Source organism: Acomys minous, assembly GCF_964271855.1.
Source record: "Acomys minous genome assembly, chromosome: 2".
In the NCBI taxonomy this organism is placed as follows: Eukaryota; Metazoa; Chordata; class Mammalia; order Rodentia; family Muridae; genus Acomys; species Acomys minous.
The window spans coordinates 86,678,444-86,702,616 of record NC_140484.1 but is presented as its reverse complement, the minus strand read 5'-3'; the positions used below and the strand labels follow the sequence as shown (position 1 = coordinate 86,702,616).

The window sequence follows — 24,173 nt, the reverse complement described above, 5'->3', positions numbered from 1 at the left end:
GCACACAGACACGTGTTCCTCGCAGGTGTGGGAACACGCACAAGTGTGCACCCCCCACTGTGATGATCATATACACTCTCTCTCCCCAGCAGCTTCTTTAGATTTTTTTTGTCCAGGGCTCAGGCCTGCCATCTCCTCACTCCCCAGGAGCCTCACACAGCACCAAGGGCAACAAATCCACTGAAAATTGCCAGGATCGGCTGTTTTTCCATCCCTGGCTGCTCCTCAAAGCCAGTTAACACTGGGTTCTGAACAGTCCAGATGTCTGGGACCCACAACCAGGAGTGATGTTGTTTTCAAGTTCCTTGTGTCTCTATGTGTAACTGGAGTTGGGAACCACGGGTTCTGTCTGAACACCTTTGGAGGAACTAATTCAGAGACTAACAGTGTTTTGTGAGGGGTCACACAGCACATTACCTGCCCAGCTGGAGTAGAACTCAGAGCTACTGGCTCCCAGCACAATTGCTTTTTCTCTCCATCTTTGTAATAGCCTGCAGGGAGTCAGGCTCTGTGGGGCTTAGGGCAGGGAGGACTAAGACCCACGGGGCAATGGAGGAGGGTCACACAATTCAACTGCAGGGACCTCAAACCGGCCTCAGAGCCAGTGGTCTTCAGAGCGCCCATTCTTCTGCACTGAGGAAGTGGCTCTGCCCATGGAGATGGCAGAAGAGAAAGTGACGAGTGGGCCAACTTGAACTTGGCCTGACAGGCAGGACTTGGATGTGGACTGAGGCATGGCTAAGAAAAGCCATTCTGAGCAGTATGTCCCAAGTGTTGGACCTAAGGACCTTGTTGGCAGAAGAGGAGTAGCCGGTGAATGGCAGTCAGGCTGGAGGAGGCAGGACACTGTGTAAAAGCATTGAGAGGGGAGGGGACACCTGCGTCTGGAACATGGCTCCCATGGATGTACAGAGATGGGGCACTCACCGCAGGCTGGCAGATGGGCACGGAAGTCAACCGGAAGCCCATGGCGCCGGCACAGGCGTGCGTAGTGGGCCAGCGTGGCACACAGGCAGGGCTGCCCGCAGCGGCAGGCATCCCTACGGCATTGCTCGAAGTAGGGTATTGGGCTCAGATACGTGGAGCAGGGTGCAAAGAGCTCCCCCGTGAGCACACTGCAGGACTGCAGGGCATAGGAGGCTGTGATGAGAAGATACAGCCCATGAGCAGGGATCTGGCTGCCTGCTGTCCCAAGACTCAGCCTCCCCTCAGGGTCTGTAGGGGTGTGTGTGTGTGTGTGTGTGTGTGTGTGTGTACATGTGTTCATTCGTGTGTGTATGTGTGCTTCTATGACTATATATAGCACATATGTACATGTTGCACATGCGTACAACAGGAATATGAGCAGATGTCATGTAAGTCTATCTCATGCCTGGCAGGGAGCTAGCTATCTGCTAAAAGAGACACAGAAATGAACATTGCTGACCGAATTCCAGACCCTCAGGTAGCCAAGCTGGTTAGAAGAGGCAGTCAGTTATCAGTTTTACTAGTGGGGTAGAAAAGCATGAACCTAGGGCACTGAGAAAGCTAGGGAAAGGTTGGCGGTGTGAGGAGGGGCAGGCAAGGCAAGCAGCTGGAAAGGCCTCGGTGAGAAGGTGATGTTTGAGCAGAACTTTGAAAACAGGGCCGAGGTGCATTGCATCCTGAGGTAAGTGTGTGGCTGGGGAGGGAAAGCCGCCTGAGTGCAGAGGCCCCGGAGGAGGAGGGAGGACCCAAGTGTCAGAAGAACTGCATGGTTGGGGTACAGTGCAGGGCAGTGGGCAGAGGAGACAGAACAGGAGGCCCGGCATGGAGGGGGTCTGGCGGGACACTTCTGAGGACCTGGCCTTTGTCTTGGGATGCATATCCAGTACTGAGGTCCCCTCCTCGTGGCTTCCCTCCTGTCACTCCTATGAATTTGACCAGTACCCTCCCTTCGAGTTGCCATCTCACCTCTCTCAAATCAGTCCCACCTCTACCCGACTCCCCAAGACTCCCCACTATCCAACTCATCAATCCCACCTCTACCCGACTCCCCAAGACTCCCCAGTACCCGACTTCTCACCAGCTTGCAGATGCACATCACAGGGGTCCAGCAAGGAGCCAGGGAGCAGCGGGGAGCAGGCAGACAGGGTTTTCCAAGAATTGCCAAACAGTTGTGGGGTGCTCTCAGGCACACCCACTGGAGACCTGTGGCCATGACAAAACTACAGTTGCACACTTGTCCATGGGGACATAGGGATGCACAGAGCATCTATCCACACAAGCAGCCGCCATTTGCTTACATCTAAACACATGGTCACAGCGTAGGCATGACGAGGCACTCTGAGCTTCTCTCAGGTGAGCACACCTGATGCTGCATAGAGCCCTTGCACACACCAACACACAGAGATAAGCATACACATGCATATGCACACACTGCACAAGTAAGTGCCAGACACACCAATTGTCAAGCTATTCTGCATAGCCACATGCAAACACACACAATTAAAGATCTGCACACACACAATCACATTTAACAAAACTCAATAGAATCACAATGGGCATAGGACTGTACGTTTTTAGCACCTATCCCCAGCTCTTCATGTAAGAAAGAACAATAGGACTCTTAGAAAGAATACCAGAGCCGGACGCCTATAATCCCAGAACTCGGGGAGGCAGAGGCAGATGGATCTCTGTGAGTTCGAGGCCAGCCTGGTCTACAAAGTGAGTCCAGGACAGCCAAGGCTACACAGAGAGACCCTGTCTCATAAAACCAAAAGAGGGAGGAGGAGGAGGAGGAAGAGGAGGAAGAGGAGGAAGAAGAGGAAGAGGAGGAGGAGGAGGACAAAGAAAAGGAAGAGGAGGAAGAGGAAGAGGAGGAAGAAGAGGAAGAGGAGGAGGAGGAGGAGGAAGAGGAGAAGTACCACGTAGGAAACAGTTACAGTGGGCTACCGGGACAGACAGGGAGAAGGCTGGTGTCTTTAGCTTGTGGGAGCTTATCATCACTTAAAGGTGTTTGCAGTTGATCAAAACAAGTAAGCATGTGAGACTAATTGAACCCAACCTGAGGCTTTGAACGTCAAGACCTCACCATGAGGCAGCATTTCTCACGGTACAATCCATCTACCTCAGAGGCTGGGATCACGGGAGTACTCACAGAAAATGAGACTTGTGCGAGATTCTTAAAGAGTGGGGACGCAGGAGTCAGTGTTTAAGCAAACTCCCCACGTGATCTTTTTACACACAGAGAACTGTGACTATCATGTTAAAGGATTATAGTTCCCTTTAAATGTGGAAAAATAAACAAGTAGTGGTGTGTGTGTCTGGTAGTGTCCATAGATGCCTGGCCCTAAGGGGCAGGGACACATACAAGAAGTCATCCTGTGTGTTGCCGTTGAAGGTGCCACAGAGGCCCACAGTGTCCTCCACCCATCGCTGGTCCACTTGCAGGTAGAGCCGCAACCCTTCCCGGTCATAGAGGACCCGCACGCCCACGTTGGTCCTCACCCTCAGGAACACGGAGGACAGCCTCCGGATCTCAAACGCGTCTGGCCAAAGGATGGGAAACGCAAGCAATGTTGTTAGTACAGGCCAGCGCCCTGCCACCACCCTTCCGGCCCACTCCCACATCTGCACACGGCCCTGGCTTCACCCTGCAGAAAACCCTGCCTTGGGATTGCCTTGCCAAACCCTGGCATAACCTACCAGGCAAACTCAACTGAGAAGTGGCACATCATTGTGGGTCCCCCAATAACAACCCTGCTCTCCCTGGGTGAGGTGAGGGGTGGGGTGTAGTTTCTTGCTCTAACACAAGAAGAACTCTGTAATGACCCCTTTTTGCACAATCATACAATCACAGTGGATTAGATTCAACGGTCACACATTTTACGTCTTTCGGGTTTTGACGCAGGGTCTCAGGTAGCTGGGTTACTTTGAACTTGCCATGTAGACAAGGATAACTTTGAATTCCTCATCTCCCTCCCTCCCATTCCCATTAGTCATCTGAGCTCCACAGCCTCCATGACATGCATGGCCTTTTTACCCTCACCGCCGCCCTGCCCCTCCCGATCCCCGTGGGCTGCACTTCTCTTTCCGTCTCTCGGGTCCGACACTCTCTTCCCCGATCCTTTCTGTTGCTGGATCATACTTCCTAGTAGCTTTGCCTTTTCTGCTAAACATGCTTTCTCTGGGCTGCCTGCAGCTCGCGTTTGAATTAAGGAATCAGAACAGAGAGTGAATATTGAGTCCAGAGGGAGGAAACAGGGCCGCGAATGGCCAAGTGTCAGAAGGAACCGTCACACTATCGTGTTGGAATATGGACAGAGGCACACATCTCAGGAGTCCACTCTCCCCGAATCCAATGTCCGCTAACCTGATACATGTGAGGGGGCGCCTGTGTAGCAGATCGCTTGGGTAGAGGAGCTGGGGAAAGGTTCCTGAACTATCAGCTCTCAACTAAGCCCTCGTGACCATCTGGGGCCATACCATCTGAGTAGGGTGGGGTGATCTTGTACTGGTCAAACAGAAGGACATCGCCTGCCTGGGTCAGGGTCACCTGCCTCCGAGGGTCCTGGTGCAGAATCACAGACACCGACTGGACACAGGCTCCATCCTGGTTCTGGAGAAGAAGAAGACGGGCCAGCAGGCAGGATTAGTTGGTGCTGTCTTCTGGTGGCCCAAACAGAACCCTCCGTGACAAGGAGCCAGCCCAACTTGAGAAGTAGGCTCCTCGGAGTGAGACGCAGAGCCCCGCAGGGCATTAAGGATTGTCAAACAAAATGCTGTCATCTGGGAGATCGTCAGGCCAGAGTGGCCAGGGCTGGCTGCAGAGCTGGAAAATGGACATGACGATTAACTCTCAGTCGTCCGAAGACACAGAACAGAGGCGGCTCCCACACAGCTCGGTCTAGCCTCGGAAACCGTGGCTCCCTCACACAACTGTAACCTGGAGCTTTAAGTCCATCCCTTTTCCAGATCTGCTCACGCGTCATATCCTGTACCCAACCGAAAGGCAAGCAGGAAGCCAAGTCCACTCGGGAAGCTAACACAGGAGAGTAACAAGTTCAAAGCCTTTCAGAGATACATAGCAAGTCTGAGGCCAGCTCAAGTCACTGTGCAAGAGACATTGTCTCAAAATTAAAAAGAAAAAATGTAAGGGGGTCAGGGCTGTGTGGCTCAATGGTACAACCTTGCTTGGCTTATATAGATAAGGTCAGGGTTCCATTCAACCACCACAGAAGGCCACCAGGGTGGGGAGCAGTAAACAGTCCCCAGGCTCCGGGTTCTCCTCCACCTTCAGCATGGACAGTACATAACATGCTCACTTGTACCGCCCTGCCATAGGAAGACATCTGCATCTCAGTCATTTGGAGATTTCCTGAGCATTTGCCATGTGCAGACTCCACCACACGAGACAAGTGCTGAGCAAGGCAGAGGACAGTCTCATACTCAGCATTACAAATGTGTGGGGGGACACAGACAGTGAATAGGTAAGCACAAAGTGGGCTGACTATATAAACGCGCTGTGGTGAGCAGGGATAGGGCGCTAGCAAAGCACACAAAGGGTCTGCAGAGGTGGGAAAGGTTGTCCCAGGGAACAGGACGGTAGTGAAGAATAATCCTGACAGCCGTGAAACCGCCACGTTCTTCTCCTAACAGCTTACGTCAGTGCCGGCATCCAGGAGGTGCCTAACTCTCCGTCACTCGGCCTCACGGCACTCTGCTCAAGTACAGCATCGAAGCAACTACTATGAGCAACAGCACCATTTTGCAGGTCAGAAAACTGAGGCACAAAAAGGGACATTTGAGTTACAGCTGCATGGTATGGGGAGGGGTGTGTGGGAGCTGTGTACTGTCCTTGCCATGTTTTCCTATGCATTTCCTGTCCCAGTCCTCTAAGAATACTGCCAGACTCTCCTAATTCCCTTTTTAAAAAAAAACTGGTTTTCTCTTTAAAAAAAAAAAAAAAGAGTTGTTTATTTATTATTTGTACAGTATTCTGCTTGCATGTGTGGCTGCAGGCCAAAAGAGGGCAGCAGAGCTCCTTATAGATGGTTGTGAGCCACCATGTGGTTGCTGGGAATTGAACTCAGGACCTTTGGAAGAACAGACAGTGTGTTCTTAACATCTGAGCCATCTCACCAGCCCATCCTAATTCTTATTATTGAAGGATGGACTTAGAAATCCATAGTGCTAGACATATAAGTTGGCATTAGGGTACCATTTCTTTTTGGCCCTCTGAGTTGATAGAAAAAAAATTATTTATATATACATATATATAAATATATATATATATATATATATATATATATATATATATATATATATATATATATATATACACACACACACACACAACCCTTGTATATATCTGCATAGCCAGTGGGCACATGTATGTCTACCAGCATTTCTATATATCACATCTACATGCAAACATAGAAATATATCTAAACTTACACAGTCAACTAAACACGCATTCATACTTGTTCCGCCTCTAATCCACCACGGCACGGATTGTGCTCGCCTGCCCCCTTCGCTCACCTGTTTCTGTTGTTAACATCTTACATTAGCGTTTATTACATTTTGTTGTTGTTGTTGTTTGTTTGTTTTTTGAGACAGGGTTTCTCTGTGTAGCCTTGACTGTCCTGGACTCACTTATGTAGACCAGGCTGGCCTCGAACTCACAGCAATCCACCTGCCTCTGCCTCCCAAGTGCTGGGATTAAAGGCGTGTGCTACCACTGCCTGGCGCATTTATTAAATTTATTACAGATAACCTACCTATAGGACCAGAAATGAAGAAGTGTGCAGATGACCATGCATGCACACGTGTAATATGAGTACATAAAAGGGAAGTGGGAGCCAAATGGGAAAAAAAAATCTACCACTATCCAAATCTGAAACAGTTTAGCGACAAAATAAAGAAGCTATAGATCGTCACCTCAAATGTAAATATGCAAATCTGGCCAAGAGACAAAACCATCAGCAAATCCCAAGGGAGCGAGCCTTCTACAGAATACCTGACCAGGCCTTGACAAGCTTTCCAGGTTATCCTGAACAAGGAAAGCCTGAGAGACAGCCAAGAAGATCCCAAGACACGTGACTGTATCTATTGTGAGGTGCTGGACCAGAAAAAAGGCACTGGGTTAAAACCAATGGAATCTGAGTAAGCCTTGGCTGAAGCTAGTGGCAACACATCACTGCTTGGCTGTGTATAATGCACTGTGCTATGTTGGTTGGAAATCTCCATAGGCCCATGTGTCTGAACATGTGCCCCCCCCCCCGTTGGTGGTGCTGCCTGAGGGGATCTTTTTAAAAAATATTTATTCATTACTATGCATACAGTGTTCTACCCGCATGTACACCTTCGCTCCAGAAGAGGGTGCCAGTCTCATTATAGATGGTTGTGAGCCACAACATGGTTGCTGGGAATTGAACTCAGGACCTTTGGAAGAGCAGCCAGTGGTCTTAACCTCTGAGCCATCTCTCCAGCCCTGTGGGAGGAACCTTTAAGACAGGAGCCTTGTGGCTTGAAGGACACCACTAGGGTGGGCTTCGCAGTTTACAGCTTCAAGCCACTTCCAGTGCGCCCCTCCCCCACCCAGTCATGTGTGTGTGTGTGTGTGTGTGTGTGTGTGTGTGTGTGTGTGTGTGAATACGTGTGTGTGTGTGTGCTTCCTGTGAGCAGTTGAGATGTAGTATCTCAGCTTTTGTTCCAGCTGCCTGCTGCTGCCATGCTTCCCCTATCAGTATGGACACACACCACACCACACCACAGCCCCCCACCCCCCGCCTCTGGAACCATAGCCCGAATAGTTCTTTTATAAGCTGCTGTTGGACAAGAAAAAAAAAAGTAACTATTGGCTTACATAACATAAGATGTGAACAAAGGAAACAGGATGTGTGGGGCTGTGCTCTATCTTTGCAAGGACTCTATAACACTCTAAAGCCACTCTAAAATACAAGGTTGACTTTTTACACCCTTTGAAGACCGTACGCACCGCGCTGTATATGAGGTGGGTGCATCACGACTCTGTGACAACATCCAACCTTGGAAGCAGGTAAAGATTTGGGTAGGCATGAAATCCCCCCACAAGCCGCTAGGATACCCCGTTAAATTTAAGCAGGGAGGATGGTAGTGTCCACCAGCTCGGTGTGTACTTAAATTGGATGCTGGACAGAAAGTCATTAAAGTTCAGAGCACTGGGTAAAGATGTCATGGCTAACCATCACCACCTCAGTTACCTCAGTTACTGTGCCCAGCACACTTCATCTTGGCCATCCCAGTGCCATTGCTTTTCTGGTGTGATCAGTTCTCCGTGTGACCTTTCTCTTTGCCTCCGTATTTATCTTTGTAGGTACAACTCTAGGTTAAACGCCGCCTCTGCCCACGTGGCTTTCCCTTCTTTTCTGCTAACATTAGGGACTATTTCTTCTGCTATACTCTTCCCCTTTACACCTTTGATAGTGCCGTATGTCTTGTCAAAGTGCCCTGCCTATAAGCTGTAAGCACCGGAATGTGGGTTGGGTGAGACTCCTCCTCTATGTAGCCCTCGCTGAGCTTAGCACAGAGCTGGCAGGACTAAGACACCCGTAGGTTCCTCCTGCAAATAGAAACACCACGAGGCGGAACCTTGTCCTGAGGCAGAAAAAAAAAGACTTGCAATCAAGAAGCATTGTCCAGCAATGAGGCCAACTGGACAGGCTCGGGACATGGTAGAGAGCGGGCTGGGCAAGGCACCCTGAGGCCCCATGGTCCACGTGTGCTCTCAGGCCCTTGAGCTGCGTGGCTGGGAGAAATGGGACATACTCTGGATCATTCTGTCCTCTCTCCCTCCTTCTTCCAACCTTCAAGGTGCCACAGAAGTGACCACCTTAGAAGACAGACAGTCTCCTGCATCGAGAACAGCTAACAGCCGGCTATGCAGAGAGAAGAGATCACTCAGGGCAAAAGAAGAAACCCAGCCTCCACCTCACCCACTGTCCCCAGACTGTGTCCCCAGACCTCCTGGCTAAGGTTTGCTCACATTCAAGGCCCTAGGGTCTGAGGCTGGACCAAGGGCAACAGCAGGTGTGCAGGTTATGAAGGGGACACTCTGGCCAGGCCTGAAGCTCTGTTTCTACTGTGCAGAAAGGGGTTGGCTCAGCACAGTCAGCCCAAGGGACAGTGGCTGTTGTCTCAGCTATGCTCATGGAGGGCTGGCACAGCTCGGGGAGCACCTCCTTCAGGAAGCCTTTCCTGAATCCCTCTGCCCCTGCCACCCAATGCCCAGGTAAAAGGAAAAGTCTTCCCACTACTGTGACAGTGGGCCTCGGGTTCGCCTAGAAGACAGAGCCCAGAAGACAGAACAATCTCAGACCTGCTCTGCACAGCCTCTGATCCCCACCAGGTTTTCAGAATCTGATGAACGAATTCATTGAGCAAATATGCCTTCCAGACATGGAAAGAGAAAAACCAGTGAGGCATAGAAGACAAAGTAGAGTTAGGCCCACTCTTGAGATTTCTTGAGAATGAGGCCCAGAAAGAGGAACGGACTCTCAGCCAGCAGAAGGCCACGGCTCCAACTGCCTCAGGAACCAGTTCTGTGTCCCAGGAACAGAGGCCACAGGCAGCCAGGCCATGGGAACACCTGGGCTCCTTCCCTAAGTTCCTGGACCTGTGGGAGGCTTCTTTGAACATGGAGAGCCACCCAGCCTTACCAGGCCACATGGGGCGTTCTGCAGCGTCACTGTAAAGGTGCCGGAGGAGCGGCTCTTGGCTAGGATGTACTGACAAGTGGCAGGGAATGTGTACCGGCGTCCGTCAAAGGTCGTGAAGTGGATGTCACCAGTCACAGAGCATTCAGCTGAGGGAGAACAAGGGCAATTTACTCAAGGAAGTTGCCTGTCCCCGGGACTGCTCTCCTCCCCCACTGGGAACTATCTCAGCCTCTGCCCTCTGGAGTTAGATAGGCCAGGATGCCTTTGTTCTGAGAGCCTGCTTAGGGGCAGCCTAGACACAGCCTTGCCACAGTGGCCCTCTGAGGAGAGACCAGGCCCTAGGCATGGGACCCAATCTCAAGGCAGCCCCCAAGTTCCAGCAGCAGGTGAACAGGACCAAGGTAACAGAGGAAATAAAGGGAGTCAGGGTTAGCCCCATGAACCAAATGTCCCCAAGTAGGCATGGCCCCAAAGTGTCCCTGTCCCAAACCTATGAGACCAGGAGAAGAGGACAAGGTCCGAGGTGAGGGTCAGATGTACCTGGACAGACGGAAGAGCTGCATACCCACTTTCCTGCAGTGCACGTACTGAAACACAGAGATCGCCAAGGTGGCCTGCCTACCCTCAATGCCCAGACGCTGTCCCACCCCACCCACAGCCTCCCATTTCTAAAGTGGGTGGTAGAAAGTACACCCTCCTCCCGTGGATCTAATGACATCCCTCTGGACCTCAAAGAGGCTGAGGGAGTGACCCCTGTCTTTTCGGGGTGCCTCAGCCCCAGGTAGTCTAACAGGAAGCTCTGGCTCCCCCAGGTCCCTCCCTCTAGGCAGTGGACACAGACCAGGCATTGCAGTCCTCTGTCACCACAGAGCCAGGCGGGTGTAGGGTCCCGTGAAACTCACAGGGACATTCGGCTGGTGACATGCAGCCCCCATCCTCAAAGATCAGCCCTAGGGTGTGACAACAAAGGGCCACTCATCACTGCACCTGCTCACAAGCCACTATGGTGGCTTCCCAGGCACTCAGATAAATGCCCCTAATGCAGAGCTCTTTCACTTCTGAGCCTCCTTTCAAACTCCCCTCTAAACCCTGGCCCAGGCAGGACGTCAACCCCCTTCTGAGCAGACATTGCTCCACATACCAGGCCAAGCTGCACACACCCTAACCTCCCACCGCCTCTCAAACCCCGCCATGCCATCTGTTACCACCTCCTCCCAGAGTCCTTCCCTGGCACCCCCACAGTCCACAAATGCCCAGATCTCTTTTGTTCCGGATCCTTGAGCCAGTCCTCACCACACTGTACCTTAGGCCGGAGTGCCACATCCCTGGAAGCAGCCTCTGTTCCTTAAAACCAAAGCCTGCCGCTTGACTTTTGTGTCCCAGGGTGGCCTTGAGCACCATGCCCTTGCACGTCTGATGCTCCTCCCTGCCCCTCCTTAAGTGCTGGTGCTACAGGTGTGAAACAGCACTCACAGCCTATGCAGTGCCGGGATGGAAGCTGGGGCTTTGCGCATGCTCAGGCGAGCTCTTTACTCAACTGCAGTTCCAGCCCCAGCTTTACAGTTTCGACCTCACCCTTCCATCCAGCCATAAACAGGCCGTTAGACACAGGACAACGCAGCTGTGACCGGAGGCTTAGACAACCAAAACTGCTCATACCGATGAATGAATGGCTTGTCGTCACCTGAACAGCTCAGACCAAATGAACTCAAATTCCTTGATGAGTCGAGCTGTCAAGAAGCCAAGCCCTGCGTCTTCACCTCCCTTAAGCGGGTCACTCACTTACTGGTTTAGTTGTTTGCTCCTTCGTTCTTTCCACAAACAGGCATTCCCTAAACCCCTGCTTCTCATTCCTCCATGCCAGCCCAGGCCCCCACTGACACCCCACCCCCCCACCCCCCACCCCCCGCAGCAAACCGTTGGGGCAGTAGCAGCCATCCACACAGGCGATCTCGCTGTCCACGCAGGAAGCACGGGACTGGCAGGAAGCCGGGCAGCAAGCAATACACTCGTTGTAGATGAAGGCCTTTTCTTTGCAGTGCACACCTTGGGAGGGAGGGAGAGAGGGAGGCTGTGGTCTGTCGGCTTGGCCAGCACCCATCCTCACCCCAGGTCCTGGGATGGGAATAGGGGAATATTTTTCCCTGTTTCTCGAGTCCTAGATGGAGTGTGTGGCGCTCAAGAGACTGGTAAAAAGCCAGAGTACACCGAGAACCGCCTTCATCTCACTTTGTGGCCCCAGCCCCATCCTTCAGGCTCAGACTTGGTTCTCCCATCTGTCGCAAGGATGGAAGCTCAGAGCTTAAGGCTGACAGCTGTGGTTCTGGGTGAGCAGGAGAAGCATTGGACGAAGGCCTGTGGCTGCCACCCACAGCCCACATCACACACACACACACTCTCTCTCTCTCTCTCTCTCTCTCTCTCTCTCTCTCTCTCTCTCTCTCTCTCCAGCCTGCACCTACTGCATTGTGGGAGTTGGGTCCTCCAGCCCTGCAGAGGGCGCCCTGCCTGTGCACATGCCCGGGCGTATTCTGTCAGTGCTCGGCACCAAGTGGTTTCATCGCCTCCTGATCTGTGCGGGAAGACTGAGTGTGAGAAAGTCCAGCCTGTCACCAGCTGCCACCATCCCATCATAGACCAGTAGTTCTCAACCTTCCTAATGCTGGGACCCTTTAGTACAGACCCTTATGTTGTGGTCACCCCCACCCCCAGCCATAAAATTATATCATTGCTACATCATAATTATAATTTTACTACTGTTATGAATCATAATGTAAGTATCTGTGTTTCCTGATGGCCTTAGGCTATTCCTGTGGAAACGTCATTTGAACCCCAACAGGGTCACAACCCACACGTTGGGAACCCCTGCCACAGACACTCTCAGAACGTCAAGGCACCTTCCTCTAGAAAAGGGCCCAGCTACAACAGAGCTCTAGACACAAAGCAGAAACCCTAGATTCAAGTCCCAGCATTGTTGCTAATTTGCTCTGTGACCCCTGAGGTGGCTGAGCCCCATCTCTGGGCCTCTGTTGAATGGGACAGCTGAACCCCATCTTTACAAGTAAGAATTTCAAAGCTTTGGAAAGCTGTTCTGTAATGGCCAAGTATTATTAGGTTCATTGGCCCACATCCTGAACCCTCATCCCAATATTAGGAGGCACTCCCCGTAGCCCAATGCCACCCACCACCTAGCTGCCCAACTCACTGGCAGAGGTCACTGGTACAGCTGGCTGTGAAGGGCAGAGGGCTGACATAGGCATGGCAGGGTTCGAAGGGCGGCCTCAACAGTACTTCACACCGCTCATACACAGCCTGGGGCGGGGGTGGGCGTAGAGGCAGGAGCTGGGCTGGGATCACCAGCCCCGCGGGGAACCCCCCCCCCCCACAGAACAACCGCAAGAGGAAGGCAGAGAAAAAAGGGAAGAGGCCATGGGAGCGGGGCCTATCCCAGGTCCTGCAAACAAAAGCTTTCTACTGAGGTGGGCAGGAAGGAGTCTGCCAGGGGCACCGACCTGCATGGATGCTGGGCTCTGCTGCAGACATGGTGGCCGGGGCAGGGAAGGAGTCCCGGGCCCTGAAGGGCTGTTGGGGGCTTGTTCCTGCCAGCTGAGCAGGAACTCCCCAACATCCTCAGTCAGCTTCCCTGCAGGGAAAAACTAGTGTCGTGATGAAGGTGGGTGAGCCGCCACCTCGGCTCTCCCACTCTACTCTGGGTCGGTTCCTAACTGAGCCAGACTCTTGGAAAAGCCCTTTCATCGGAAGAGATATGAATGTCATAAACTCTGTACGGTCTCACACTCAACAGACATGGCACGCTTGAGAGGGCCGGTGTGCAAGCTTGAACAAGCACCAGCCCCCATCTCAGCCTCAGTGAGTCTCTAAGGAGATTGCTGACAAGAACTGTAGCTCGAAAGTGCTCAGCACTTGCTGGGGTGTCGGGGTTTTGGGGGGAGTGGGTGTACCCTTGAGCTTTCTGCCGGGACCCCCATGATGTGCTTTGAGTTTCACTGGCACCACTCAGCAATCTGTCGATCAGAGACTTTGGCTCCAGTTTGGCCCTTTCTCTTCTTAGCTTTCTTTCTCTCTTTCTCTCTCTCTCTCTCTCTCTCTCTCTCTCTCTCTCTCTCTCTCTCTCCTTCTTATTCCCCTTCCTCCAGGAGCCTTGTGGGCTTGTGGGGTCAAACCCATCTGGCAAAGCGTGCAGTGGATCTACACACAACCCCAGATGGAATTCTCATTATGAATTCTTAGTTTATTATTATTTTTTAATATTTATTTATTTATTGTGTGTACAGTATTCTGATTGCATGGGGGCCTGCATGCCAGAAGAGGGCACCAGATCTCATTATAGATAGTTGTGCACCACCATGTGGTTGCTGGGAATTGAACTCAGGACCTTTGGAAGAGCAGCCAGTGCTCTTAACCCCTGAGCTATCTCTTCAGCCATGACTTCTTGACGGTTGAGGAGACTGGGGCCCAGGGCTTGGTTGAGAGCATGCCTAGCATGGCAGGACTTTGAAAGCAAACTCTTGCCTCCCACCCATCCTGACTCAATCTTCGTCACTGAGTCACAGCAAAAATGTCCCACGAGGTACCTTCCCCTGGACTCACCGTAGCTGGTCACCAAGTCATCCAGAGGGTCAGCATTGTTGTTCCCACACAGCCCATGGGTCCAGCCCAGGAACTCGGGGCTCATCTTTATGTAGACGGCCGAGACACCATCCCAGGCCAGTGTGAAGGCTGACGGATGCCGTGCGATGACATAGCCTGCCAGCTGCTGCAGCTGCACACCCCCCACTGCCTGTGGGAGCTGGACCCTGTGAGCGAAGCCCAGGGTTGCAGAGTGTCCTCACAACTCCCACGGGCCCTGTCCTTTCCCACAAGGCCTGCCACCCCTACCCTACAATATGAGTTCTTTATGTCCCTATCCTCCACGTTCCCAGAATTCCTAAGTGCGCCAAGGTACATCAGGATTCTTTTATGGTCAGAGGGCTTTCCAAATCACAATGTTGTTGGCACGGATAAATATCGGGACAATCAATCCATAGGTTCTTTTCTCCCAGAGGGCAGGGAGAGAAACCATATCATACAAGAAGGCTTCGTTTTACTGTGCTGGTCCGGAACAGGAAGAGCAGAAAGAGAAGGAGAGAGAGGGAGAACAGAGAAGAGGCCTCTTCCGCCTGCCCCCTCTTGCTTCCCTCACACGGTCTGGATCTAGCACTTCCCGCCCAGCTGACAATAAGAGCAACCTGAGTCCAGACAGTGGTAGGTGTATGAACACCCACTCGATTTGCAGAAGGAACCCCTCAGGCCCAGCCTTGCGCTCTGGCCCAGGAAGCAGCGGTCAGCTTCCAGATGCAGAGGGTCAGGGCAGGCCCTGGCCCTGTGGGGGGATGGGGGCGAGGGATGCAAAGGGCAGCAACTCGGGACTTGAGATAGCCAAGAAGGACGGAACATGGAGGAGGAGAGCAAAGGCAATTCGGACAGGCTCACTCTGGGGCCATCGGGTGTGGGGCGGAGTCTTCTCCACACAGGCGGGGCCCCTAGGAGTCCCTGAGTATCCAGCAAGACAACTGTCATTCAAAATGAAACCCTGTCCTCAGGAAAAGATAAGTGTGTGTAAGTGTCTGTACAGAGGAACTGTGTGTGAGCTCAGAGGGAAGGTTTTCTTAGTGGGGAGACAGCTTTCTAGAAAATGTTACTGTTTTCCAAAACGGTAGGAAGCACACTGGGACTAATCGTAGGAGAGAACCATGAGGCATTCATCCATCTGCCAGTCCCACTGGCTAGACACACCCTGGCCAGGTGTGCACTTCTGCTCCAGGGTGGAAAATGCTGTCTGCCCCCCCCCCACCCCCCACCCCCCCCCCATCCCCGTTATCAATTTCCCTTCAGCTTGACTGGGGACAGATATCCCCTACCCCACGTCAGGGACGAGGAAGACATAGTTACCTCACACCTCCATGAGTGACCTCCTTCGCCAGGCGGATCTCATGCTCGCCCGAAAGGAAGAGGCTGACAGTCCTCGGGCATGTGTAGTGGGCGGAGCCACAGTGTGGGTCATTGTGCACCTGATTTGGGGGAAGGGAGGAATGAGGTGGCAGGATACTCAGAGGGGTGGTCTGCAGCAACTGCCACAGCCCGCCCCGCCCACGCACGAGCGTCGCTCCGCCACTGTGGGATGACTGGGTGACCCTTGTGCTGGACACTTCTCCTCCGTGACCCTTCCCAGTGCCCCTCTCCAACACTGCAGCAGGGCTGGAGCTATGACCGCCTGTATTTCATCATTATCCGAGGAGCAGAGAAGGGTCAAGGGCCACATGCACCCAAGACTAGCAGATAGCAAAAAATGAGCTGCTGACCCGGATCTAAATGAGTCAGATCCCGGAGCCTTGCCCAGATCATTGGGGCATCGCCAAGATTCACAAATCAAAAGGAAGACGTGCACTCACCGTCCCTCACGCAGATGTGTGTACCCAAGCACACGCCGACACACGCTCACAGACACTGTCTACACACGTGCTAGAGCCCCGCACACTCCGGGCATGCAGAGACTAGCCCTGCCCCTGCACACATAAACACACCCGTCCTATGCTGCTGGTTCCTCCAGCATCTTCTCCAGCCCCATTTGAGATAAGGACCAGAGACCGAGAGGGCGGAGCAGGTTTCTAGTGCTTAGGGAAAAGATTCCCAAAGGTCACCTGCCCCAGGTGGAAACACTCCCCAGGAGCCCGCTCCCCAGCTCCGTTATCCTTAGACATGATGGACCAGATTGACGACTCTTTGACTGACAGGAGGAATCGTGAAAGCCACCTTTGTCCAAAGTTAATGCCTTTCAAGTATTGCTGGGTTTGCTCAAATGGTGTCTTATAATACAGCCTTGCCTGGCTAGGAACTCACTGTGTGGATCAAAGCTGGCTTCAAACTCACAGAGATCCACCTGCCTCTGGTCCCTCAATTCCGGTGTGTGCCACTACCCCTTGAATGGTCGAGATGAAGTTTTTTGTTTGTTTGTTTTTTACCATGACTCACACAAAGAAATATCTATATATAAACAAAATAATGTTCTTCTGCATCTTTAGAATAATGAGAGAGAGAGAGAGAGAGAGAGAGAGAGAGAGAGAGAGAGAGAGAGAGTGTGTGTGTGTGTGTGTGTGTGTGTGTGTGTGTGTGTGTCTTTTTATTCTCTCCTTCTTAGATGCAGGCAGGGTGTGGTTCGCTACATCAACTCCCCCATGGGCCATCTCATCCGACTATAATCGTAATGTATCTGTGGTGAATACAGTCACAAAAACCATGACGTACGATAGACTGAGGAGTAGAAGGCGATGCTGGTCATGCCACCTAGACATCTAGGATGGGACCGTCAGTCTATGCCTGAGGCTGCAGCGACTCACAAATGACCAACGTGCCATCTGTCAGAGATGCCCATCAGATCCAAGGAACACAGAGCCTCCTCACACGGCACTCAGGCGTCTGGCAAACTTTTACCAGACGTTCATGCAGGTTCAGGGAACAAGCCCGAAAGACATGGTCTGGCCCCAGAGAGTTCATATGTGGGAAAGGAGACCCACCCAGAAACAGTCCTCATAAGACATGGTCTGGTGGGGGCACGGGACGGGAGTGGGGTGAGGGTGTCTATTTACCCAGAGAGTGTCTCCTCAGCTGCTTGGGCTGTCAGGAGACATAGGAAGGCCCTCCTCACAGAAATGAGCTGTACACAGGGCCACCCAAGATTTCCATTATCCTCTGGGAAACACCATATTCTTCCCAGCTCCACTTCTCTCCTCTTGGCTAGCTCCAGCGGGGACTCCTTTTCTGTCTCAATAACTGTCACTTGGCTATAAGAAACTTGTGTCATCACCGTCCTTCACGAAAGGCCGGATCAAGTTTCCAGGACACTGCCTTTTAGTCTTTGGCATTTTGCCACCTCCACTCTGAGTTACACTTGAAATAACTCCTGTCATTTGCTGTGGTTTCTCTATTGAAATGAAGGTCCTTGAGGACAAAAGACCACATCGGTGCTAGTGTCCTAAGGGCCTCCCTTTCTGAAACTCTGTACTCAGGGACAGAACACAGTAGGGTGGGCGTGGAAGCCTGGCTAAATGAGCGAATCGTCAGCGACCGCCAGGGGCACGTGGGTGAGCAGGGGCTTAGAGACCGTAGCTCCTACTAGAGATAGAGACACAGTCCTTGAGTAGGAGCCGGAGAGAGGGAAAGGAAACTGCCAGCCTCCATGGTCCCCAGGGCCTGGTGGAGCCTGCACTGACCAGCAGGGCAGGAGAGCGGACGCCTCACCTGGATGGAAAAGCTCTGCCCCTCAAGTTCGTGGTGTCCCACCAGCATGTAACTGCCCTTTCCAGAGAGGTAATAGTACAGGCCGTCAAACGTCTCCATGTGGTGCTGCCCCCAGGTCCGGCAGATACTGTCCCGCTCAGGACCCACGTTATACACTGAGAGAGAGCAAAGTGAGCCCAGATTTGTATGGGCACAGTGCTGGGGGCGGCTGGGTTCCAGCCCCATTGCTCAGGCACAGTGTTACTCCCAAGTCTTAGACCGACAGCTTTTCTGGCACCCATGGTCCCTCCTGGGGTCGCAGAGATCAGACCTACCCAACTGGCAACGAGGTCCACTGGCGTTGAAGCGTCTGCAGTCACAGAAAGCGGGGTGCACACACTCACCCCCATTGAAGCAGGAGAACAAGTCTGCAAGAGAGACATCGCCACCCCAATACTGTACCAGACCAGCAGAACCAAGGCACACACCTCCTCCCAGCAGGCACCACGGAAGTAAAGGCCCTGCCCCATATAACCAGACTGATGAGGGTCACACAGGGTGCATAGAGCCACAGCACAGTCCCTTTCCTGCTGAGAATTTCGGGTGTGACCTTAGACCTTCAGCCTTCAGTGTTCATGAAGTGGCCCTGAGGTCACTTGACGTGGGGCTTAGCTCCCGGCTAACAAGCAAGACAGCAAGGCCAAGAGTGTGACCTTTCAGGGGAGCGGGAGACTGCTTTGAGAGCTTCGTGTATTCACTGTTCAGGGCGGAGAGGCCAAAGAAATCAGGATAGGTCTGAGAACACAGCAGAGAGAGTGCGCATGCGAGACAGAGACAGACACAAACATGGGACTCTGCTGGGGGAAGCACAGACACAGGCCATGTGACATAAGGGAGGGGAGGAGAGAGGGGAGGACAGAGACCACAGGAACTAGCGCACGGAAGGATCGTCCCACAGGAAACAGGAAGCAAGACCAAAAAGAGGATGGTGTGGGGTGAGAGGTCAACCACCTCGTGAGGCAGCAATCTCATGAATTAGTGGGAGTAAGAGTGGGAGCCAGGCCACAGGGGCATGACCAGGACACAGAGAGGCCCGGCAGGTCAAGCTGGGGAAGATACGAAGAGATTCCATGCCAAAAAGGGGGGAAGGGTCACAGGTCCACATACGGGGAGGGCGCGACTTACAAGATGGTGCACACTTGGCCCGGTGGAGCCGCCTTTCCCACGAAGACATGGCCACTGCATCTGGAGCATCGGCCTCCTTTTGGGAACAGAGAACAGTGAGTTCTGAGCACCAGGGTATTCGGTTCCAGTGTCTTTTTTGACAATACCTAAACAGGACTGGGACGAATCCCGGCTCCCAGCGGAGGGGTCAGGACATGAGGCGTGCCCAGAAGCCTGCAGCCTGGAGCTCAGCCGAGATCACCAGCCCTCCTTGACGCATGAAGATGACTTCCTGCTAGCCAGATGCTCATACCACCTCCTTCTCGCTGCGAGAAGTCTTGCCCCCAGGAATCAGGTGTCCCACCTTCATAGCAAGCCTCAGGGCCCTCAGAGACCACGGGAAATGGGAAAGGCCATATGGAGGGTGCCATTGCCACCTTCTCCCTGTGGTCCCTGGAAAGCCTGTGTGAATGCATACATCACGCCCCTCAGATGCGGCTTCTGAGACCTCCCTGTGATCAGCAGACAGCCTGAGCTGCAAAGCACCAAAGCCATTTTCTGGAAAATTCTTGATTTTACTGTATTGGTATTTAGCCAAAGATAACGTGAACTCCTGAACCTCCCTGTCTCCATTCCCAAGTGTTGGGGTTACGGGTGTGCACCACCACCCCTGCATTGAAGAATTCTTTAAATCCTGTCTAAATAATTAGTCTTCAGGACCAACCGGGGGTTTTGCAATCGTTCTCATGTTATGAACCCTTTTAACGAGCTGGTGAAGCCTCTGCTGGAAAAGTGTTTACAAACACATAAAACGTAAGGTTACAAAGAAAACCAATTATGTAAATATGAGAGTGTCTTATTTATGTGCGCTTGGGTACTATTGTGCGTCTTTGGTAACTCACAAAATAAGATCTGTCAGCGAGCCTCCTCACTGCCAAGACTGTTAAGAGTGCCAAACATAAATAAGCATTGGCTGGTGACAGGAAACGCCTGTGACCTCCGTCGGTAATTGGCACTGCTAATGCGCTCCTGGTTATAGGAGCAATAGTCAGAAGTAGGCTAGGTCTCACTTGGTGTCTGCACTACCAAGGATTTTTTTTCTCAGCCTAGTTCATGGCCTTCTGGTCCTAGTTCTTTGGAGAATGTCTGAGCCCTGCAGAGGCAGGGGGATCTCTGTGAGTTCAAGGCCAGCCTGGTCTACATAGCAAGTTCTAGATCAGCCAAAACTATATAGTAAGACCTTGTCTCAAAAAAAAGAAAGACAGAGAAAAAGAAAAAGAAGGAAGAGAGGAAGGAAGGAAGGAAGGGAGGAAGGAAGGAAGGAAGGAAAAGAAAAAGTTTGCTTGGCTACTAGTCTGGGACCCACCCCTACTCTCTTAGACCAGGCATTGGAAGGCCCCAAAGCATCCATAGTATGTGGGCCTCAGGCCCCTCCACTCACCACATAGGGAGGACACCGTCAGTCCTTTTAACTCTATGGAGTAAGGAGCAATATGGGCCCGCAGCGTCTGGTCGAGACATTCAAGACCTGTGTTGCTTAGTTTTATGTTCGCTGACACAGCTGGAGTCATTTGGGAAGAGACTCTTGATTGAAAAAAAAAATGCCCGCATAAGCTTTGCCTGTAGGCACGTCTGTGGGGAGCATTTTTTGATTGATGATTGATGTGGAAGTGGCCAGCTCATTGGGGTCAGTGTCAACCCCTAGGCAAATTGTCTTGGCTGACAGAAGAAAGCAGATTGAGGAAGCCATGGGAAGCAAGCCAGTAAGCAGCATCCCTCTGCCACCTCTGAATCAGCTTGGGCCTCCTGGTTCCTGCCTCGAGCTCCTGTCTTGACTTCCCTCAGGGATGAGCTGTGACCTGAGGGTTGCAGATGAAATAAACCCTTTCCTCCTAATGTTGCTTTTGGTCATGGTATCTAATCCCAGCAATAGAAAATCCTAGGACAGGACCCCTCTCAGCGGGAAAAGGCAAGGCTGCCTAACCAGAACACCAGCAAGGGCGCATTCTGCCCAGTGGGAGCGAGGCGTTCGGGTGTGAGAGCCATTATCTCCATGATGCAAACTTCTAGAGTCCTGTGGGCAGAGGGGCGGGCCTAGATCCACCAACACTTTGGCCTATTTGCTCTTTGTGCGGTTCCAGAAAGTCAGCTTCCCTAGCTATGAAAAGGCTGCCCATATTTGACCACGTCCCCTGGATGGGGAGGCCTGGCAGCACTCAGAGGAAGGATAGCAGGCTACCAAGATGAGACTTGATACTCTATGAGCATATATAGGGGGAGGAGGTCCCCCTCAGTCACAGGCATAGGGGAGGGAAGTAAGGGGGAAAGCAGGAGGGAGGGAGGAATGGGAGGATACAAAGGGATGGGATAACAATTGAGATGTAATATGAATAAATTAATAAAATATATTTTAAAAAGAAAGAGAAGGCCACCCTTTCAACTTTTCAACAACTCTAATGGACTGTGATCCTGCAGCCTGAAGCCTAGAAGACCAGGCCAATGAGAGGGGAAAATGGGCATAAGAGAGGAGCACGCTGGCTCCGCCATCCTGGGCTTCTGTGCCCTGAAGGGCAGATAGCAGGGACTTTTTAAAAATATATATATATATATACATAATAAATTATTCCCCCTAATTTGCTGACACGAGGGCTGCCCTGAGCTGATCCCTGGACTGGGCACAGCTGAGGGTCAAGCCTTCTGAGGGAACATGGCAGTGCGTGGGCAGATGTGTAAATTGACCGTGGTTGTAGAAGGAAGGACAAATGTAAGCCAGGGTTAGAAAGCGAATCTGAGTCGTCCAATCCAGAGATCAACAAACGGCAAATGGAGGAAAGAGACTTTCAGCCTTTCTCCAAGAAGCAAAGGATCCTGGGAGGGTGGGACCCAGGGGATGGTCAGCCCCAGGAAATCAATGGATTGCATGGTGTGTGTGTGTGTGTGTGTGTGTGTGTGTGTGTGTGTGTGTGTGTGTGTATGTGTGTGTGTGAGTGTGTGTGTGAATGTGTGTGTGAGTGTGTGTGTGTGAATGTGTGTGTGAGGGTATGTGTGTATGTGTGTGTGTGAGTGTGTATGTGTGTGTATGTGAGTGTGTGAGTGTGCGTGTGTGTGTATGTGTGTGTGTGAGTGTGTGTATGTGAATGTGTGTGTGAGTGTGTGTGTGAATGTGTGTGTGAGGGTGTGTGTATGTGTGTGTGAGTGTGTGTGTGAGTGTGTGTGTGAGAGTGTGTGTGTGAGTGTGTGTGTGAGTGTGTGTTGAGTGTGAGTGTGTATGTGAGTGTGTGAGTGTGTGTGTTGAGTGTGAGTGTGTGTGTGTGTGAGTGTGTGTGAGTGTGTGTGTGAGTGTGTGTTGAGTGTGAGTGTGTGTGTGAGTGTGTGTGTGAGTGTGTGTGTGTATGTGAGTGTGTGAGTGTGTGTGTGTGTGAGTGTGTGTGTGTGAGTGTGTGTGTGTATGTGAGTGTGTGAGTGTGTGTGTGTATGTGAGTGTGTGTGTGTGTGTGTGTGTGTGTGTGTGTGTGTGTGTGAGTGTACAGGTCAGAGGGCAATCCCAATCCCCTTCTTCTGGCTCCATTCACCTTTCCGGCTTCTTCGGCTTCACCAGCCTTTCCTGGCAGCCCCCAGCAGGTGGCCTAGTTTTTTTGCCTTGCCTCTCACAGTTGCCTTGCTGGGGCACTGCACAGGGTATGGAGAGGGGCCTGCGACAGGATTTCCAGCTTTCGCAAGCCATGCAGAGAAGAGAGCTCCATTCTCGTAAACCCTCCCCTGCCTGCTCTGAGGTGGAGAGGAACTCAGCCGTGTCCCTGCCTCTCCCAAAGAAACCAAATCCTAGGGACCCAAGAGACTAGAAAAACGGAAACAGGTGAATTTCAGATATCCCCCAAGAAAGACAGACCTTTGGTTACCTCAGGCCCAGAAAAAGCCCCTTGCCCAGTGACCACCCCTCCCTCCCTCAAGCATGTTTTACCTGGCCTTCCACAACTGTTGTGGCATCCTCTACTGCGAGGGACGTCTCATGGGAGCTGTGGCTAGAGGGAAAATGAGCTTGTATATGTGCAGAGTTAGGATCAGACACACTTCCACTCACCCCAAAGTCCAGCCCCGGGGTTATTTGGGCCAAGGCTAAGCTGGGACCTCGGATGAGGAGGCAGTGACTTACCTGGGCTCAAGGGCAGGCTCCTGCTGCGGCTCTGCACTGGCTTTCCATGTGAACGCTGAGGCTAGGGAGGGACCACAGACTCCACTCCAGGTAAGGCCCCCCTTCACTGGGGCCTCCCACCGCATCCTCCCACTGGCTAGGGAGCCTGACTCCCCTATACCCCAGCTCTGCCTGGGCCCCACCCCCAGCTTTCTCAAGTTCTTTCTCCAGCTCCCAGGATCCTTCTAGAGAAGGCCTTTCCCATTCCTTCTACTCCTTGGGCCTCGGCTCTCTCTTGTTCTCCACTTTGGGTCTTTTCTAACTTAGAAGCATTTGGGTGACAGGCCTGGCTGGCTGCCTCCGCTCTCACAAGTCTCTGCCCCTTCCTCACACCACATCCACCTCTCTCTCTCTCTCTCTCTCTCTCTCTCTCTCTCTCTCTCTTTCTCTTTCTCTCTCTCTCTCCAACCAGCGCAAACCTGTTCCCAAAGCCCCCGGCAACTTGCCCCACCTCAGACCCCGTCTCACCCTGGTGCTGCACCCGCGGGAACTCCGCAGCAGGCTCAACCCTGAAGAGATAAAAGCAAGAGAGAAGCAAGCAAAGTCTGGGCGCGGGGCCTCCCATCAGGGCGTCAGGGGACTGGAGATGACTGGAGAGCTGGCGCAGGGTTCTGCTCTCAGGTGGGTCACACCTCCACTAGCAGAGGCAACCCCTCGCTCTCACGCCTGGCAGCTCCCTTAGTCCCTCCTCTCAGGCACTTGACTCCTCCCCCAGGCTAGAGTGACAGGACTGCCCATCTCATTAGCATAAGTTACAGCCAGGCCTCTGTCCTCCATTGCCATTGTAACTAGCCTTCTCCAGGGAGGTCCCCTGGGGGATCAAGGAGGCAACCTAGGCAGACTCCAATTCCCTCACCTGGGTCCTAGAAGCCCCTTTCAGC

The 24,173-nt window shown here is 52.4% G+C and overlaps 1 protein-coding gene across 1 annotated transcript in view; it reads right to left on the bottom strand.

Annotated features, from left to right (window-relative positions):
• OTOG (otogelin) overlaps nucleotides 1-23,873 on the bottom strand; it is a 70,154-nt gene extending 46,281 nt beyond the window's left edge. Inside the window, exons 1-19 of the mRNA XM_084773335.1 lie at nucleotides 23,761-23,873; nucleotides 23,254-23,314; nucleotides 23,062-23,122; nucleotides 19,122-19,197; nucleotides 18,272-18,364; nucleotides 17,958-18,112; nucleotides 15,612-15,730; nucleotides 14,271-14,476; nucleotides 13,172-13,302; nucleotides 12,865-12,971; nucleotides 12,122-12,231; nucleotides 11,577-11,705; nucleotides 10,501-10,609; nucleotides 10,200-10,246; nucleotides 9,660-9,805; nucleotides 4,447-4,579; nucleotides 3,332-3,509; nucleotides 2,045-2,169; nucleotides 928-1,140 (exon numbers count right to left, since the gene is read on the bottom strand). Of these exons, the coding sequence (XP_084629461.1) occupies nucleotides 928-1,140; nucleotides 2,045-2,169; nucleotides 3,332-3,509; nucleotides 4,447-4,579; nucleotides 9,660-9,805; nucleotides 10,200-10,246; nucleotides 10,501-10,609; nucleotides 11,577-11,705; nucleotides 12,122-12,231; nucleotides 12,865-12,971; nucleotides 13,172-13,302; nucleotides 14,271-14,476; nucleotides 15,612-15,730; nucleotides 17,958-18,112; nucleotides 18,272-18,364; nucleotides 19,122-19,197; nucleotides 23,062-23,122; nucleotides 23,254-23,314; nucleotides 23,761-23,857 (2,296 nt within the window). The 5' untranslated portion in view covers nucleotides 23,858-23,873. The remainder of the gene's footprint in view (nucleotides 1-927; nucleotides 1,141-2,044; nucleotides 2,170-3,331; nucleotides 3,510-4,446; nucleotides 4,580-9,659; nucleotides 9,806-10,199; nucleotides 10,247-10,500; nucleotides 10,610-11,576; nucleotides 11,706-12,121; nucleotides 12,232-12,864; nucleotides 12,972-13,171; nucleotides 13,303-14,270; nucleotides 14,477-15,611; nucleotides 15,731-17,957; nucleotides 18,113-18,271; nucleotides 18,365-19,121; nucleotides 19,198-23,061; nucleotides 23,123-23,253; nucleotides 23,315-23,760) is intronic.
• Between the last annotated feature and the right edge of the window lie 300 nt (nucleotides 23,874-24,173).